This window comes from Cheilinus undulatus, linkage group 14 (genome assembly GCF_018320785.1).
Source record: "Cheilinus undulatus linkage group 14, ASM1832078v1, whole genome shotgun sequence".
Lineage (NCBI taxonomy): Eukaryota > Metazoa > Chordata > Actinopteri > Labriformes > Labridae > Cheilinus > Cheilinus undulatus.
Genome location: NC_054878.1, coordinates 36864196 through 36884986, shown reverse-complemented (window position 1 = coordinate 36884986; position 20791 = coordinate 36864196). Strand labels below are relative to the sequence as shown.

At 37.4% G+C, this 20791-nt stretch overlaps 1 protein-coding gene and 1 long non-coding RNA gene across 5 annotated transcripts in view; one reads left to right on the top strand and one right to left on the bottom strand.

The window, feature by feature from the left end:
• Positions 1-20791, top strand: part of ryr3 (ryanodine receptor 3) — a 182566-nt gene that overhangs the window by 25070 nt on the left and 136705 nt on the right. For 2 of the 4 annotated variants that reach the window (XM_041805052.1, XM_041805050.1), the window contains exons 2-4: positions 1051-1170; positions 11017-11121; positions 16230-16250. In XM_041805052.1, coding sequence (XP_041660986.1) covers positions 1051-1170; positions 11017-11121; positions 16230-16250 — 246 coding nt within the window. The remainder of the gene's footprint in view (positions 1-1050; positions 1171-11016; positions 11122-16229; positions 16251-20791) is intronic. The other 2 variants (XM_041805055.1, XM_041805053.1) reach the window with 1 other exon arrangement.
• LOC121521240 lies at positions 1093-20221 on the bottom strand. Its single transcript, XR_005992834.1, has 4 exons — positions 20109-20221; positions 11743-12973; positions 3080-3237; positions 1093-1165 (listed from the first exon to the last, which is right to left on the bottom strand). It is a non-coding gene; the product is annotated as an uncharacterized LOC121521240 (long non-coding RNA).

Here is a 20791-nt window from a genome sequence, read left to right as displayed (position 1 = left end):
ACACTATCTAAATTGCACAAATGAAAACCCATGTGCACATCATAAGCAATGAACACACTTTTTTCCCCTCTCTGTAGGAGAAATAGATGTTAATTTTGTATCTTTAAAGACACCATTAGGACTTGGGAATCTTGCCTGGACAAGTAGTGTCACACAACACTTATGTATGGACATCCAGTTCTGTTCAGCACAATTTGCCGTGGTTAGCAAGTTAAACTTTAATCTTAGCCATGTTTCCTCAACCTCTAGCCTCTCTCATTGTGACTGGGAATCGGTCTCTTCTAAGAGATCTAGATCATTTGGCTCATCTCAGTAGAGCTGGTTGTTTGGCTCCCAAATGGCACTTTATTGGTACCAGTTTGGCTTTTTAAATGGGGATGAAATAACAGCAAATGATGGAGGAAAGGAAAGTGACACTCAAACGGGAGCTAGCTACCGTTATTAGCATAAAAGAGTCGCCTCCATGTTAGGCAAATCTATCTTGTAAAGTGTAGGGATTATATTCAATGTATGAAGAAATTTTCTGATGATAATTGCAGAGTATGGGTCTATTTAGAGCTGTAAAGTACTAGCTTTCCTCTGTCCCCATTCATTCCTAAAGGATAGCCCCTGCGTCCTTAACCCCAGCAGAAATTCAGGGTCACGTGATTGCAAGCAACCTATAGTTGCCATGGCCAAACTGTGATTTTTAAAAATACAACACTGTTTTTTTAAAGCGTCAATACTTTTTGATACTATCAATCAAAGGAGATGGTACTTCTACAAACCTGTGGCATTTAAAGGCATTGAAGTTTGAAAAATATGGCAATCTTAGGCCACTTCCTGTATTCTTATCTCACAGCTTGCTTTCTGATTACTTGTCAGAAGCCAGTAGTTTTTGTGAAACTTGATGCCAGTTTAAACACCTCAGCCATATTTTGTTTACAAGTTAGGGTGGCATAAGAGGGCAAAAAAACTGAGCCAGTAAGACTATTTCCTTCTTGTCTGGTCTTGTTTATTTTGGATGGGTCAAACACTTATTGGCATTAATGCTCATCTCTCTTCTGGCAGGATGATGAGGTGGTGCTCCAGTGTGTGGCCACCATCCAGAAGGAGCATCGCAAGTTTTGCTTGGCCGCTGAGGGACTCGGAAACCGTCTCTGTTACCTGGAACCCACGTCTGAAGCTAAGGTGAGAGTGGCTGTTATTTAATTCACATTTTCAGGCTGCTTTAGTTCCTATGAAAAAGGCAAGATGGTGGAAGTTTGGGATGAGAAAGGCTGCTGTAATCTTTTTAAAAGTATTTTGATGGCCTTAAAGCTGTGGAAAAGATGTAGGAGGAAGTGTCAGTTCTGAACTTGCTAACACAGTGACCCTGTGATGAATTTGACTGTTTTGTAAGTATTTTCTTCTCTTTAGACTAGTCGGCTAAATGCAATTTAAATGAGCATTTAGCTGAATGGGGAAACAGATGCATAGGAGCACCCCACATAAATATTGTTAGTTTGTTTGTTTATTTATTTACTCAATCAATCAATCAACCAATTCACCTATCCACAGGCTGGTTTGGGACTTCAAGCATATAGATGCAATAGTAAAACTGACTTTGAGAATTCTACTTGGTATGATATCAGATGGACTTACAACTTTAAATGTATTTTAAATTCCACTTTTAGTCAGACTGACACAATAATTCAACATCTTTTAACACCATGTAAATGTTCTGACTGTCAGTAGGGAGCCTGGAAGTACATAGAGGAAATCTTCTTTCTTTATAAAGTGATAGAGTGATGGTATATATTGTCTAATATTCAGCAAAAGTTCAGAGTGCTGCTTTCTCAGCATCTTGAAGTTAGCCAAAATAGGACTATCTAGTCACTAAATTTTGGGAAAATTGGACATGAGACTTGAATAGATGATAAAGTTGAGTCTGTTTTGCCATCATGTTTGTTCCTATTTTTAAATGCATGCATAATAAACATAATTTCAGCAATATAATCAAGCCTGTGCGTCTTTAAAAAATAGTGCCCCTGTTGCACAGTTAAAAAGTCTGAAGTCCACATCTGATTTTGGCACTCCCTCTGTCACACAGAGTGTAAATCAAAGAGACAACTAAGATTTCCTTCACTCCAAGCCATCTGTTTATCCTCTTTTCCACTTACTGAGATGAGCTTTCCTGTCAAATAACACAATGAATTAGATTCTGTCCAGACCCTTTGGTGCTAAGTAGAACTACTTATATAAAAACAATCTCAAAATGGGTGGCCTGGGGTGTAGAGGCAAAACAACCCCTCACAACTGCAGTGTTTCAGGTCCAGTTCCTGGCTGTGGGACTTCCAGTTTGGCCAGAGCCCCAACAAAGCAAACTGACAGTACTCAGGGTGCCAGTTATGAACCACATGCTTGTTTCTGCACTGTTGCACCCCATTGGCTGGACAGGGAGCTGGGCAGACAAACAGTTTGTGTAAATATCACACACTGAGAATGGTTTTGGCTACTTTTGTTGTTAGAGGAGTGATGTTTCTCATTGTGATGCTGTTCTTAGAATTGGTGTTTTGCTGCCTGTGGTGTTGTAGCATCACAACAGAGCTGTCAAAGCTTTGTTACACGTCTCATTAATCTTCTTTTTTGACATGATGCACTGTATGGTTTTTGTGCTGAAATGAGGCAGATCACGTTTTCTCTGGAGAATATGCTTGTTAACACAAACACTTTCATTGTACAATGTGTGGATCATGAGTCACAACATTTTCACTGATAGTTCTGACACATGTCAATGTGGAAAGCAACCTTTTTGTCAACAAATCACCTCGTGTGCATGGGTTAGACAGGGCTCATTAATTATATGGATGATGTTGTTTTATTTTTATTTCAAACTTACTTTCTGTGTTAAAAGGTAAACATAAGATCACTAATACTCTCCAAGGATTTCATGTTTTAGATGTTACTATGAGCTGTGCATATCAAGTAAATCCTGTTTTAATTGGACAATTCAACAGGAAGACTTTGAATAAAATGTGTGGTTTTGAAGGTTTTTGTCTGTTCAACCACCTGTGCAGAGCTTGAGGCAGCCAATTACAAAACACCTTTCTCCTCTCACCTTAACATCAGTGACAGTGCTTCAGGCCATTGTTGGTGTGAAACGCAGCACACTGTCGGGGTGACGATATGGTTTGGCATGAAGGGAGGGGCTGTCATCAGCTGGCTGATCTCAGGTGTTGACACCTCATCTCTCTAATGAAGCTTGGCTTCCTTTGGCTGATGGAAGAGAAAAGCAAGACCAGAGTGAAACAAGAAGTCTACCAGTCCAATCAGAGAAAAGTTCAAAGGCAGTGTCAAAAATATGATGTTTCTGGAAGTATGTGCAACCAAGGATTGTTGTTAGCTACAGCCATCACAAGGACAATTTAAGCATCTTCAGACATGTCAGGTCTGTGTTAGTTTTCTCTTAGTTGTATTGAACAAAAAGACCCACAGTGTTAAACTATGAGATGTTGTTTGGAGTTTAATACATAAAGTTTAAGGTTGCAGTATTGCATTTTGTTTTCATTCAGGTGAAAAAGACCAAAACCATCAACGTTTTGATAGTTTCAATCTTTCCGAGACAGTGAAATAAAGGTGTTATTTGTTGAGACTATTTATAGTCATGAACAAATACAAAAATTATTCACTGGAAGGATAGGGTTTGAATAATGATTCTGAAGATGTGACCAGATTGTGCAATAATGTCACGGTGTTACCTTTTTACTTATATTTTGTCCTTCTGTATTTTACTCTTTCTCATAGGTATTATTGCCAGATTTTTTTAAAAAAATCGATCTCCGAGTCTTGTGCAATATATGAGGGTTATGTGGTAGTATCTTTACTGATATGTGAAACTCTGTTCATGAGGTCATTGTTGCTATTGTTCTAATTTATTGCTTGCATCTTATTATCTGGCAGCTAAATCTGTGCAGCTCTTGGAGTCCAAGAAAAAATTCTCTGGAGTGAAGGGGTGTCCAGATTTTTTTCATTGGGGGGCCACATATAGAAATACATAAGGATGGTGGGGCCACTTTCATAAGTTGGTTAAAATATGCTCAGCAACTGGGCATGCTTAAATGGCTAGCCGATAGCTGACAAGGTAAATAGCCAATCATTTTTTAGGATTTTGGGGATATCAATCAGTTTTCAGGGAGCCCTGTAGGCTCTGGCTACCACTGGCTCTGCCCCTGGAACACCATTGGTGCTGCTATTTGCTGCTGTAATTCATTGGGGTGTTACAAATAATGACATCTTAATTATTTTGGTTGCCAATGTTTACTATTTATAGTGTTGTCTCAATTCAACCTTTTAAAAAACTAGCATAAAAACTTGTCAAAATATTTGTTTACAGTGTTAGTATGGTAGCACTGCCTTGTGCTGAAACTGAAAATAATACAGTCTAGCGCAAGCTTCATGCCCTGTTGAGGGCCATATTTTATGTAAAGAATTTTTGGGGGTCCAATTAAAAACAGGCCACAGGCCACATTTGGCCCCCGGGCCATACTTTGGACACCCCTGCTCTAAGGGGACAATAAAGTGTATTTAATTTAAGCAGGCGTATTTATTAAGCCTTGATAAAGCCAGGTTTTCTCCTGTTTAGATTTCAGACATTTTTACAATGAAGGCCTGACTAAGAATAAATAAAACATGACCAACCAAAGCATCTGTACACAGACAGTCTAGACTCCAGAGATATTACCACAAATCTAATAATGTCGAGAGAAACAAAAAGTTATGTCATTTTAAATAAGTCTGCAGATTCTTCCAAGTAGTGGAAAAGCCTCTTGTCCAATTGAATTTCAACTTGGGGAACAACAAATGGCACAATGTCCAACGAATAAAGATAATTTCCCTCTTTCAGTATCGATAGGGAGGGCAGGTAGTCTGGAGTTTTATTTAAAATGGCTTTGTAGATAAAGTTATACCAATGCCCAGAGCCAGTGTGCACTTAAAGCAGTTCAGGTGACTGAGTCCAACGGTGAGGGACTAAGCTGAGTGTATTAATATATAGTATAATGTCCAGTCCAGCATATGAAGATCTGGAGTAGAGCCATTCATGTACAACACATAACTGTAATAAGAGAGAGAGAAAAGTGAAGATTCCACTAGTTTGTTTTACATAAGAAGAGCATACTGACACAATGCCAGTACCAAACCTAAGCACTTGTATTCATAAACATTGCAGATACTGTACTTAATATCATTTTACAGCATGTTTGTCTATTATTATTTGAGCAGACAGGTGGAGTTGGAGCTATGTCTGCAATTTAGTGATATTTTCACATAAATGCAAATGACAAAAGTAAAGTAAACTGCAAGCTTTGCACTGCTAGATTGTCAAAATGACAGTCGAGGATGATCTAAGGCAATGATACTCGACACGTGGCTCTTGAGCTACATGTGGCTAAGTTGTGATGATTTGTGCCTCTTTCATGTCTTAATTTGAGATATCAAGACATAAAAATTTCCCTTTTTAAGGTTTTCAAACCTAAAAAAGGGAAATTTTGAGCCCAGAAATTATCCATTGCAAGTCACTTTAATCCGTTTGTTTCCCAGATTTATACAGTAGGCTTTAATTGTCAAACTTAAATGTCAAGCTTCACTTTATTCTGTATTTTTTAATTTACCTTATTTTGCCCCTTCGTTCCAATTTTTCACTACCTCTAACCCATTTTTACTGCTTTTAGCCCGTTTTGCCACTTCTTTTTGCCACTTTTATACTGTTATTTGGATTTTTTTAATTAAGAATGGGTGGTTATACAGTAAAACGGTATCCCAGGGTATTAAAAATTAGCCACAAAATTATTGCTCTAATTACTGTCATGACAGCGGCGCTCTATAATGAGTGCACCTTTATAATAAATGCCTTAAGAGATGTGTCCACTCTCACCCACAGAAGTTTTTTTTCTACAGTTGAGGAGGCTACAAACAACAAAACAACTTATTTCATAATGGGCACACTTTTTGATTGAAGACATTAAAGGATTTATTTGAGCTTACATCAATTTTGTAAGGAGACAAGAGGAAAATAATAGGATTTTAAAGAGTAGCCGACCTTGAGAATGATGGAATAAATCATTTTATTTCACTCTTTTTGACTCCCTTGAATATATATGATGTAATACTCTAGATTAGAATAATCCTGTTTGATCTATTGAAGGATCATTTTGCTCATTTCTAAAGCTTATGCTGCTGTATTGAATCTAACCCCCCACAGACTATGGAGGAAAAAATGACTTTCTCAAAGGTCACTCTGACCACTGAGACAGACTTTTTTCCTGTTTTGTATGTCTGCCTAACCCTGGAGAAAGTATGTTAATTGACAAAAATTGGTAGTGAATAATTCATTGGAGGTGTAAGGTCTGCAGCAGGTTGAGATTTATTTCTGCAGAAGGTCGTATGACACCACAGGTGTAGCTGTGTCATGCAATGATGACTCCCTAGGTCTAAGGAAGTAGTAAATATTCAGCTTTTCCTGTCTCAGCCTTGTGGTGAAATGACTAGACTTTTGGACCGTCTAGACTTGAGTGACTGTTCTTCTTGTATGTTTTCCCTGATTTTTTTATTACTCAAAACTTAATATCTTATTGTGACTCAATAGATGAATATCTGAGAGAACATTATTTGCATTTATCCTGTTCATTGTGGCTCAAAGAGGTGTCTGCATGCACATACACAGAGGTGTTAGAGACTTCCATGCATGTTTGAGTTGAGTTACAGAGCAGCACCTTTCTCATTATCACCCAGCAGCCCTCCCCCCTCACCCAGCGTTCTCACTTTCCTGCAGAGGCTATAGGTCAGCTGGTTGTGTTTCTCATGTCAAGGCTTGCTCCAAACACCTTAAATTATTCCTCTTCTACGATAGAGCAGAGACAAACAGCAGCACATGTTCTGTGTCGATGGATATTGTTACGAAAAGAAATAAACACTTAATACGTGCCAGAGCATGAGGGTTGTTCAAGGTTATAAAGTTTTGCTATGGTTAAGAGGGTGTGGGAGTTAACAGGCCATGGCTAATTTGTTTGTTTACATGTTGTTGTTTACACATAAAGTCAGCAGTGTAATGTTAATCAACACTGCCATCTAGCACTTCATACAGCCAACTCATTTTTCATAACTTGACAAGCAGATGCAAGAGAAACACATCCTTATGTCTGCCTCCAAAATACTTTGGAATTATGTAATCTTGCATGCCTCGTTTTTATTTTCCCAGTGTCCTATTTTTGCTTCAGCTTTTTGAATGGACTTCAAATGTTAAATTTTTTTCATCCCAGTTTCAAACATTGCTTTGCTGTTAACAGTCCCTCGTCAGTGAATTTTTTATGGTAATCAGTTATTAACTGAATTATTGATTTGAGGCAGACATGCATTGAAAGTTTACAGTCACATTTGGACTGATTTCTGGGAGTGAAAGCCAAAACTGATGCCTATTAGAGAGGAGAGACAAACAGCCCTGTGTGCTGGGAGAAAATAAGGCCCTTCCAAACTAATTATTGGTCAGTGCATCCGCAGGCAGCACACCTTTTGACAGCCCTCCTCAGAATCCCCCAGCCACTCGTTAGCAACACACCGGCATGGCAGGGAAGTTGCAAAGCGTCAGAATTATTTATGAGCACCATTCCTCACTGAGCAGTGTAATCATTTCTGCTGGTCTCTTATCTCAGACGAGGGCCTGCAATTAATTCAGTCACAAATTGCTGCTGTGGAAGTATCTGGTAAAAAAAAAAAATTAAAAAAAAAAGGATTTTGGATGAAAAGTTTTACATATAGGCATGTGCTGAATTTTAAATAGAGCTTTGAGTCTGTGACAATATCACAATTTAAACCCTGACATTATACTTTTAAAAATGCAATGATATAAATGCTTTTTTCATCCCACAGCATCAATAAAAGTCCTCAGCACCCAAATGGGGTATTTCTTTTAAGGCATATTTTGCTTTTTATGCTTTCTTTTCTATAGAGGACAGTGGATAGAGTAGAAAACAGGGATGGAAGAGTGGGGAATGACATGGAGGATAAGAGCCACAGCCCTAGCTTGAACCTCATAGATGAGGATCTAACTGTTGGATTATCTTTCCCCCTAATCATTTTCAAAGCTGCAGTAAGCGATTTATTTTTAGTATCCTATGCCAAAAACAACACCACCCCTCAGGGTTAAAGCCATCTAACAGAAGAACACCCTTCTGCAACGCCACCTCATGCTGCACTCTCACTTTAGGAAAACCAGCAAGGGATGTTGCTCCAGCCAATGGGGAGGCTAGCACTCGCAGCCTATCATGGCTCAGGTCAGAGGGAGCGTTCCTATTGGCCGCTGTAGTAGGTACGCTTCTGCCTCTCAGCTCAGTGAGAAGTTGATACAATGGCAGAGTTAACAGCGGTGTTATGTAACACCCTCATTGAATGTTACATACTCGAGCTTTAATCACCTAAATTGCAGACAATTTTTGTACTTACAAATTTGCAACATTATGGTAAAGGAATATTGCCAATGTATTTGTGCAGTCTGGTCAGTGTGTCCTCCTTTGCCCACCTCTGCTCTTTGTCAGTCATAAATGTAACTTTTGCATCTTTACGTGAAGCTGAAGAAAACTGAACTGTAAATCTGAAAGGACCACAGCTGCTCTCTCAGCTTCCCTTGCAGCAGTCTGGTTCGAAAAATATGCATTAAAATAGCTAGATTTTTCAAGCCTGGGATCTTTAGAAACATTAATAATCTGAAAATAGAGATTTTTTTTTTCTTTTTTAGTTGAAGAAGACTATATGTTTTCAGCATGATTCTGGCCCGGTAAAACAGTCTGAGCATGGGTCCATGGGACCAATCAGCCCCAGCAATCTGTTGTTTCTGGGAATACATGATAATGGATTGATTTATTTATAAGATTTATTTTGTGGCTTTTGCCTTTATTAGAGAAATAGGATATTAGAATGAAGTTCAGACCTAAAACTTAAGCCCTTAAAATACACAATTTACAGTTTAAGGATGAGCATATTATCACGTTTCAAGTCCTTAAAACACACGTTTAAGTGTAAAGAATGATAATGAACAAAGAAGAAGACAAACTGATGTAGGTCTCTTGGTTCAGCCTAAGACTTTACAGTAGTTCCTACAGGCCTTTTCTATCAGGTAAAAAATAACAACTTGCCAACAAACGCACATCAGAAACTAAAAATTATCATCAATCTCCATAAAACCAATTCATATTTTGCCACGTGGTATCCCAGTATGTAAAATGTGCATGAATCCCATTTTAGGGGGGCAAACATCCTCTTTTCATTATTTGGGCCATAGAGGATGTTTGTTTCTTACCTTTCCAAACTGGCAGATAACTATCATGTCTTTGTTGATCTTTGGCTGGCCCTGATTGGTTGTTGCTGCCAAGAAAACATTAGATAAAAAAAATGGGAGCATTGTGATTGACTGACAGGCTAACAGGAAGTTGTTGTCTTTTTTTTTCCAGTATCAAAATGGAGGACTGATAGCAAAATTGCTAAAGTTTTCATCGCAAAAAATGTAATAAATAGTCATATTATCATGGATTTTGCAATGTGAATTTGTAGTATTAAGGCTCTGAATAAATACCGCACTTTGCACCTAGATTAAAAATGTTCTGGAAGGGATATAAATGTCAGGCATTGTCTGTAGATTGGCAAAAAGGTTAGCTTCCCATCACAGTTTACTGCAACTGCTAGGGATTGTTGGCGATCCAGTGGGGTTTTGGAAGGTTATGATGTGTCATAAAGGGACAAGCATGACAGACTTAAAAATAAAAAGAGAAATGTTAGAGAATGACAGATATACTCCAGCAATACGATGAGTAACTGCTGTTAAAATTAGCATCAAGCTTGTGTATCATCCATTATAATATTTGGGATGACAAGCGGATGTAGTATACTACAGTTTGTTTGTTTACAGTCAGCGTAACCTAGTCCTGCCTCTGCTTCTACATCAAATCAGTTGCAGTGATCGATTGCTTACCACTCTGTCATCTGTCATGTCTGTCGGTCAAGTAAAGGTAGCAGTTAAGTAGTGGTATGCAATTCATCAAGTTTCAATTTCAATTGCATTTTTGATTGATTACTGATTAAACGATAACTGTGCCACATGCCATTTTACGTTTGTTTTGTCCATAGACTTTGCCATTTAGTAATTATTTTAGTGCTTGTTGTGACATTTGGGCAACAAAAGAAAGTCTTTTAGTTTATTCATTGTTATTGGAAGTCATTATTTTTAACAGTCATAGTTTTTCCACTCATTATTTTCATGTATTGTCTGTTTCTCAAAGTGGCAAGAGTGTTTAAGTTTGATAAATGCATGTCATGCAGATTTTGTCAAATAAATGAGTAACTGTGTTTGACAATTAGGATTTTAATGTCAGTTACAGAAATCATGATTTTATTTATTTATTTATTTTTTGCAATAAAAGCAGCCCTAAGAAATGACATGAATTTTTGAGTCTGTGGTCGCCCAGTAACTTAAACATGGGCAACAAAAATCAGTTGTATCTTTTCTCTTGTGTCTATTTACTGTGTAAAAACCAGCCTCTGTGTGATTCTAGTTTATATTGACACAGTAAATTTGTTTGAGGTCAGCCCCAGTTTGTCACAGTCAATAAAATTGCCTGAACACTGGCAGTGTCAACTTTTACAATGTCAACATGAATCATAATAAATGTGGAAAAATGCATTTCTAGATCTTTCAGCTTTTTTTTATCTGAGTTGCAAGACAAGCATATCAAATCTGCCTCAAGTTTTGCTTTCGTTGAGTCTTACAATCTGTCACTGTCTTGCAAAAAATAGAGATCTGTGGACCGGGTATGCTGGGTATAGCAGACTATTACAGCAAAAACAGAGTCAATGACTTTCAAGGAGCATACATTTTGACGAGGAGCTTGTTTTTTTCTCAGAACACCTTGTCATTGCCTTTCAAATTCATTTTTTTTCCCTTTGTGCCCCTCCCCACGCTCTCTTCCCTTCCCTCTTTCTCCCTTGTTCTCTCCTCCTCCCCTGCTGCAGTATGTTCCTCCAGACCTGTGTATTTGTAGCTTTGTGTTGGAGCAGTCCCTGTCAGTGCGGGCCCTGCAGGAGATGCTGGCTAACACTGGGCAGAACAGTGAAGGGGTGAGTACCTCCCTCCGTCCTGCTGCTTCCCCACTACTCCATGCACACAAACAGTCAACACTTGCATACACAAACAGGCACATACATCAGTATGTAGTCTGCTCATAATATTAAAGTTTTATTTCTGCTCAATGTCTCACACTATTTCTGCAATATTACTACATCTACTAGAGTGAGAGAAAGGTGTTCTTTACTACGCTTGTCCAGTTAACATTATTTATCAAAAGGAACATTTATTGAATTAACTTCAAAAGAAAACCTTCGCTGGCAGAGCAGGCATGGTAAATTCAAATGCACTAAATCTGCTTGGTTCATATACAGGATACTGGCCTGATTGGAACTACTTCAGGGATTTTTTAAGGCCACCCACTCAAGGCTGAGTCCAGCAATGAATCTACTGCTGCCGGTCCAAAAATGAGGCATTCAAATGCTGACTGATGTTTTTTTTTTTCCAGGAACAAAACCTTTATGCAATGAAGCAGCACTTCAAACCTCATTAATTACTTGATTGGGAAATAGATCACAGAAAAACTTGTTACCATGAAATGAATGCAATAAAAAATACCAATATACAACTTCACAATCACCAAAATTAAATGTTGACAATATTTTAAAAAGTACCTGCAGGCTCTGCAAACTGGATCTTGACCATGCTATTCTTCTTCCCTACTTGGCAAAAAGTAAATCTTGCATCCACACCACTATGTCTGGAACCTGAAAAATAGATGAATTTTAACACCTGCTCTTTAACTGTTGTGAGTCTTGCTTAATTGCACCACTTTACTTCCCTGCCTGCACTGAACATCAACAAATTATTTCACACAAATATAGATTGCTTTAATAGATATCCAAGGTTTTTAGGGTAAAGCATAAGTAAATGAAAAGACTAAGACACCAGAACTCAAAGACATAGTGACAACAACAGCTATTTACAAACAAAAATCTATTAGCACAGTCTTCTGAAAAATTAGGATGGATTTCATGCTAGGCGGCATTTTCTTGCTTGTTTATTTTCTGAAGAAGAAGCTGGTTTTTCTTTCAGCTTGAGAGCCTTTAAGGATGCTCATTGATGAAGTCATTTATAACTGTACCATATTACTCTAATGGACAAGTAATCCATAACAATGTGCATGAATTGAAAGAGGCTGTGTAAACACAGTACTGAATAAGGTTGCCAAATCCAAGACATCTAGACTGAAAAATGCTTATTCTCTCGTACACAGTTAATCAACTGGCACACAAATTCAACAGTAAGATGTTAAAAATCAATAAGTAGGGTTGGATTGTATCTCAGTAGCAGTCAGAGTGAGCAGACAGACTGTACATAGCCACATTGTGAAGCACTTTAACACTAAAAAGAGCGATGGAACCCTAAATAAAAGCTGTCTTGTTTCATTTCCTGTAACATGCTCCTGTTTTGCAAAAAGAGATCAGGAGTCTCCGATAATAAAAGGCCAGTAGGGCTCAAAGAAAGGAGGGTTGGTGCTGTGCTGCATCTACATCCTCTCTCCTCTATACCCTCCATGCTTTTGATTTACAATAAACAGTTCGAGCCCCCTTCCTCCCTGCTCCGCTCGAGCCCACTTGGCATGTTTATTAGAGCAGGTAAGTAATCTCTGATCGGGACAAAGACTACGTGGAGCCATGGGGAATGTCATCGAACTGAAGCACTCCGGTGGGCTGTGTGGACTATAAATGCCTGTCAGATGCTGACATTCACACATGCAGCTGTGCTCTAACAGAGTCCATTTCATGTGTCATTAATCTCATCATCCAGCACTTCTCGATCCATAGGAGGAAGGTCAGGAGACGGTATGGACTGGGTCGATCCTCAATATGTTTTGGGGAAAAACTAAGAGAAAACAGCATTTGATTAGTAAATAGTTCTCAGGAATACATTTGGACAAACTATTACAACATATATAAATTGCTTTTTAGTGGTTTCGTTTTTTTCATCACTGTTTCTGTGAGATACACATGGTCTACATTGATTGTGATAACATCTGCTCATTTGATGGGTCCAAATATGAATATTTTAATATGCTAGTTATCTGGAAAGACCATTGGTATCTGGGAACAGAGATGACAAAGCTATGGTAGCATGAAACCTTGTGAAGTACAGCTGTAAAAGTGGGAGAAATCCCAGCACTACAATGTATCTAGGTGCTTATTGCAGTGTAAACTGAGAAAAAATAAACTGCACACTACTCAGTATATTAATGTGGTTGCCATTTAACTTACATATAGTGCTCAGAGCTGAAAGTAGAAATGCTGTTACAAAACTGTAATGCTATTCTAGGACACTGAAAAAGTGCTATTTAACTGATAAGCAACTATAAGGTTAGACTTCAAAGTTGTAAAAAACATGATGTAAGACAGAAGCTGCTCTTATAGACGTAAGCAGTAACTAGTCCAAAGGAAAGAGTAGTAATGATGGCAAACGTACAGTATTTGCAAGGAATGAGTTGAATGCTAACAAGGGCTGTGCAATTAATTGCAAATTAGATTAAATCGCAATATGGCTGCTGCAATTTCCAAATCCCAGAAGTTGTAATATTTCATTAACTTGAAATGTGTCAAAATAGCAGTCTAATACACTCGTTTTTTCAGTATCAGAGATTTATGCACATTAGGCAAACATTCAAATGTCCATTTTTTAAAAATGGTTTACAAAAATCAATCCTCTTTTTTCTGTTTTATGTATGTTTTGTTTTAGTCAAAATGAGTGAAATAAAAATGTTAATCCCCTTCAATAAATCAGTTGGTATCAAATTGCAATATGTGCAAAAATAAATAGTTCTTTCGATCTCATATTGATGAAGCTTAATGTTAGTTCACAAAAGTCAGCTGCGGTCAGCTAATAGCCAGCTTCATGACCCCAACCCAGCCGCCTCCTTTATAGCTCAAAGCTTGTTGCACCCTCATATTCAGATTCATGCTACTATGGATTAATTGCTTCCGAAATTCACTGTTTTCAATACACATTCCCATTTATGTATCCATCTATATGGGGGTTTCTAGCCATGTGCTACCTGGAAAGTCAAAGCATGCTGCTTGATTAACCCAGGGAGCATCTTTAGAGCAGAGCCTTGTTCACAAAGTCAAACTGTTCACCCATTTTGCAATAAAATGGTTAAATGTATGATGAGTGTTCCTGACTGAATGTAGGTTATAACATACAATTATTTATTGCTTGAATTTGTTCAAAAATTCATAAGGTAAGGAACTTAATGATGATCACATATTAAATTGCATCGTAATATCAGAAAAAAAAATCACAACAAGATTATTTTTGCAAATCGTTCAGCCCTACTGCTAACTTAACATCTTATTATTTAGCAGTTGGTAGCAAATAATGGATCAAAACTGCCTATTTGGAAACTTATCCAAGTCAGTTAAGGCACAACAGCTAACTTAAGTATTCAACTAATTTCTAGCAAACAAAGCATTTGGTGGGGCAGCAGACAGCCTATCTGCAGAGGATATGGTTCTCAAAGTAGGCAGCCTAGGTTCAACTGTCCCTTGGCACTTTAGACCACTCATTATCTCATCTCACCCATTTCTGACTCATAAAAAGCATTTCTCTAGCCAGCATATTTACCTAGTAGTGTGTTACAAATTGCATACTTTCAATGGTATATTAATTTTACTACAAGATACTTCAATGGGGTATACACTCTTAATCTTGACAGGGCTGTGCTGTTCCAAATTGTGCACTGCCATTTTGCTCTTAGTAGAAGTGAAGACAATTCAACCGCCTTTTTTCCTTCTTGTACTTGTTGTTCTAAATGTTAGCATTTAACCATGACTGGGTAAACATACTGTTACCTAAAAGCTTAAAATATGAACATACACCTTTCTTGGCATAATTTCATAAATTATCAAATGGTAGAGTTGACCTGTTAAGCCCTAGCCTCTTTTATTAAGCTACTGCTCAAAATTACCACCCCAATATTTAAATGAGTATAACTCTGTAACTACAAGGTCTATTTGAATGATCAAAGTACAATAATGAAGAGTGCACTTGTGAATTTTGTTCAGTCATTTTTGCCTATTTTGGCATATATATCCCATAGAAATAATGCAGTTGAAGTTTAAAAATCTCCAGTAGGCTAAAGCACCATATTTTGACACTACCTGTTTCAACTTTTATCAGGGCAAAAAAAGAGAGGTTTTAGTAAAAATTATGCATGCGAAGTCCCGTCATGCGCCATTTGGGAAAAAACTGGCCCAATTTGGCACTATCTCTGCAATTTGAAATTTCTCTTAACTGTCTTTTACTCAAATGCCATTGTAGGTGATCACTACATCATGGACCCCCCCCCATCAACCCGACCTACATATATTCCCCTTTCAAAGAAAATATTACAAAAACTAAAGTTTGACACCAAGAAGAGCTGATTTATTACAGAAAATAAAGTGCAGAAAACTACAAGAAACTGTTGAATCATATGGAAACTGCCACTAGAAAGTGGCTTTCTGTCAATGGCTTACAAAATATCAAACTGGACAAAATTGTCTCAATACCCCACTAGAATTCTTTATCCGTACCTTTTTAGTTCTGAGTCAACTGAGAAACAGTGGGGTTATACCAATTTGTTGGATTCCCTACTTTTCTATCACCTGCAAATCTGGAACACAGCATTTAAGCTTTGAGCCCTGAGCATGATGTCGGAGGAAATGGCCTTCGTTTAAATATGGTTGATGCAGCACCGCCACATTTGTGTGTTGTGCTTGATGTCTCAGGCTTCAGCTGTACTTTCATGCACAACATAGCCTTCTGGCACAGATGGTTCTTTAAAAGTGTCTTATTTCATAAACCGCTTGGGTCCTCTATGCCGGTGAATCAGGCCTGCATTGTTATTAGCCTGGGTAGCAGATTTGTTTAGTGCTCAACAGTGCAACATTGTTGGCTGGCCTTGTTTGGCAAGACAACATGATGTTGGCTTGAATACAAACTCTCTGCTAGCACAGCTAATAAATCACCCTCCCTTTCTCTTCCACTGTAATGGGCCCATTTCTCTCTATTGTTGCTCTCAGATTTGTGTAATCGTCTAGCTGTACACCCCAATAACACATTGTTTTTATTTGTATTTGTGTGTTACTAGAGTGCTGACCATGAAAAATGGGTAGGTCCATCAGTTCCTTCATCCATCATGTTGTCAGAATGCATGAAAAACGTACTCACTGCCAAACCAAAGGGTTGAATTTTCTGCACTTTCACTTGGATTGGGGCCCATTTCTTGATTGCCATAAAAGCTGTATTTGTTGCTTGTACCGTATTTAGTTTAAAAGTCCATGGCAGGTACTCTGCTAACGGTAATACATTTCAATTTTTTACCCCTCACCACATATAGTGCAGATGGATATTTAAAAAAATCATTTCTATGAAGACTCCTTCTGCATAGTAAATTTAGCCTTCACAACACCAAAGCTGCTCACAATCTCTTCCCCTCAGCCAGCCTGCGGACAAATCAATTACCTTGTCACAGTCTTCTCTGAACTTTAAATGATGGCAATCTTGAAATAGGAATCCATCAGTGCTGTCACCTTGTGCATATGAGTCAAATGCCTTGCCTCTTCAGACTACTTAGTGTGCAAAGTGTGAAAGCACTTTAAAGTGACAGTGTCTTCCTTTCATTAGCTTAAGCTAATCACAATCATTATTTTGCTTTTACCCCAATAAGCTTCAATATTTGTAATTACTCTTTCCAATAGTGAGCTTTCTAATTATCTGATTAACTGAATCTAAATGAAAGGATCCAAAAACCCATATAAAGGCAGCAAATTCCCTTTGTTGTTTGGGCTTGCTGCTCTGTTTTCTCTGGGTTTAGTCTCTAACATGGATTCATTGTTTAAGGGGATTGACGAGAGGAAATGTCCTGAAATCTGTTCTGATTTCAGAGTTTTCATCTGCACAACTGTTGAAAAATGTAAATGGTCTTAAACTTGTATAGCACTATGCAAAGTGTTTATCAGCATCAACTAATCCCATTCATATGCAAACTTGTATAGCACTGTGCAAAGTGTTCCTCAGTATCAACTAATCCCATTCATACACATAGATGCTGACACAGAGCTGAAAGCAGTTTTTTGGTTCAATGTTTTGCCCACAAACACTTCCACATCATACTGAAAGAGCTGGGAAGCGAACCTACCTGTTGAGAGTCACCTGACTCCCAAAGCCTCACCACAGAAAAGCTGTGACGTGCCAAAAGCTGCACTTAAGTCTGACCCCCCCCCCCCCCCAATCTAGTGTGTTATGATTTTAAATAATATCACCAGACATAACATTTTGCTTTTCATTATTTAATCTCATTGGACATTTTGATGGAGGGCTAGTATGTTATGAAGTAATGTAGGGTAAATGGAGCACAATCTTGATCTCATTAGCCTGATGATTTGAAGGACAGGGCATTTAATATGTACACGAGAATCAGTGTCAGATCAGATGGTACTTAAAAAAATGAATCTGGCATGACTTATTTTGTCACAGCCTTGGAAAATTGATTAGGGGGCAATTTCACTGGCTCAGGCCTTTTCACACAAGACTGTTGCTATGAGGTAACCATTAAGGAAAATTACTTAGTCATGGTTTGGTGTAATGGGTCTATCAGGTTTCACCATAGAGAAATCAGACACAGTTTAATTATGTTAAGTAGTTTGCTTTCTTCCATGGACCACTGCACAGCTTTTAAGGTCTTAAAAAGCACCTACATCAATTTTACTTACAATGGATTACTGATGGTTTAGTGATCAAGAACACTGCAAAATATTTGTTGCTAACCACTTTTACTAATGAAAATGATGGCTTTGGTGCTTTTTAGTGATGGTACACAAACACAAGACCCTTAAACAGTGATCATCAACTTGCGGCCTGGGTGCTATATCATGCACCCCCAAAACAACCCATCCAGGCCCCAAAAGATGATTAAATTAAGAACATGTGAAGAGAACAAACAATGTTGTAGTTGTTAGGGTATCATTTGTCTTTAAATCCCTACAAAATGTTCAAGATTGCTACATTTTTATTAGGAATGTTTTAATGTTTAATCCATTTTTTTTAACAGAAATCCACCTGTCAGCTATTATAAGTAAATATGATGCATGATAAACATGTACGTATCAGTGCAGTCCTGATTAAATTCAATCTGATTAAATAACAGGATCTTGGAAAGTATGATTTTCCTGCCTTACAATAAAAAAACCCTTTCCACTATCTGTTTTTCACCAATCAGCACAAAGCATAATAGCGTCAAACATAGTGATTGACGATATGGTTGTCCTAGAAATACAGTGCTTGACATATTTATTAGACCACCTGTCTCAGAGACCATCCAGCATCATGAAGTGCTTTAATGCAGACTCTTTCATTTTCAGTGAGCTCTCCCCGTTTTACCATTTTGAACAGGAATGAGGAATTTCAAACTGAATTCACCTTTTTATATCCACATTTGAGCCGGCTCACTGGGCTTCTCTGAGAAGTCAGAAATGAATCAAACATACCATTCAACCACTAAAACTGTTTTTTTCTGTTCAGCAATGCAAGTAAATAACTATAATTTGACATATTAATCAAGAAATAATAATGTGATCCACAATATTTTCAGTTTTTTTGTAAATCAGTAAATTTGAAAATTCATGGATAACAATAATAATTATATTTTAGCATTAAAAATATTTTGGTTAAAGAGCTTCTACTGGTGTACTAACCATTGCAGAAACATTAAAAATTATTTTGGTTCTACCAATTTTTACCAATGCTGTTAATTTAGGGCAGCTGTGGCATAAACCTTTCTTTGGGTGGTGGTCTGATAAATTTGTTAAGCACTGTATGTTGCTAAAATATTTCAACTGACAGGTGATGGGAACTGATCTCAATGGTAATGCTTAAAAATAGCATTTTTAAAGAATTTACCTATACAATAATATTGTATGTTATATGATATGAAATTTTTAAGTTAATTTTAGTTAACTTGAAAGTTTGACTCTCAAAGCATCTGTCAAGACAAAATCTGGCCCTTGCACAAATGTAGATGATGTCCCTGCCCTACATTATTTTATTTTTTATATTTACTTAGGCCTATTCCTGGGTCTTAAAATAATAATCAACCAACATTCAGAGGTTGTTGCAGCTTTGTAGCAGAACCCCAAAAGGCTGTGCTAGAAAGACAAGACTTGAACCAAATACTTTACATTAAACACAACTTATTCAAGTCGTCACATTTGTGCTTATTTTTGGGGTAAAATTGGGGACTGTCATAACTTTGATTTGATTTTGATTATTCTAAAGAATGATGATAAAAGAAAACTCAATAAGGTTGAGGCTACACTTTAATTATTCTTTGAGGATAAAATCTAAAGTACATTTACAGCAGAATTTACAGTTTAAAGAGTAACACGGTACTACAGCTAAATATTATTCTGAAATGTAAAACTCGCTATGGTATTTTGTATTTGATATTTAGGTACGTAAGATAAAATATATGTTTATTTTATTATCTATTCAAAAGCAGGGCTGTTGTTTTCAGCAGTATTTATAAGTTAAGTATCTAAAATGTACGTAAGTTACTCGTCTAAACGTACGAGTAGTCTACTTTTGCTAACACTGCATGACTTGGCGATCAATCAGCGAAGATGATGCAGCGTCAAGCTATTCTTATGACGTATGTTTTTTTAAAATACCAAATACTTCATGTTTTTTTTAAATACTAAATACTTTTAAATACTTCTTTTAATACTAGAATATAGCTGGAAGATATGAACCACTACTGGTGAAGAGATGAAAGTGCAAGTGCCACAAGAGGTAGCAAGGTCTTATGTGCAGCTTCTTTGCTAATATTGATGCTATGTTAGCTAGAGCAGTTATTGAGGATGACCGTCTGCTAACATTAGCTACCACAGTTGAACTGCCTGTGAAGTCTGACGATAATTTTGTAAGTGAAGCGACCGTCTAAACAATTCTGCTTTTACGTTGACTAACTTACCACAGGCTGGCCTAACCCCGTTCACACAGCGAAGACCAATTCTCATCGATGTACAGCTTTCCTAAATAGAAACACGACCGTGTCGGATGTAACAGGTAATTTCAACCGTTGAAACAAAGATGGCGCATAACCCATGTTGTTTATTTACCGACCGAGTTGATGTTACGCATATTGAATTGGCTTTATTTACAGCACACTTTAGCTATAACGTCCCATGGTTGTTTAAACGGTAAGTATTGAAGAGAGCCTTTTAGATAATGTATTAGTTTGGGACTCAGCGATAAAATCGGCTGACTAGTTTGAAGAGTTAACTTGTTGCGATTAAGTTGATGTATGTAAACCGTACTACTAGATTTTTGAAAATAAAGAAATATTGAAATGATATTACTTCATTTTGGAATTGGCATGCAATATTTTGATCACTTTTTAAGCGTCTCTTTAAAAAAGTCCTTTCAAAGTGTAGATTGTGTTACATCTATTTTAGTAAGGGGAAGCTAACTTAAAATTTACAGCAGGCTTCCTCTTGCCGCCCTTAACAAGCTGTTGCTCAGATCTGTACTTTGGTGGTTTTGTAAATCAGTATTGGCACAGAATGCCCATAATAGGTTATTCACTTAATAAAATCGCCATCCAAGTTATGGTAAGGACTAATAAGGGCAAATCTAAAGCAAAATAGGTTACTT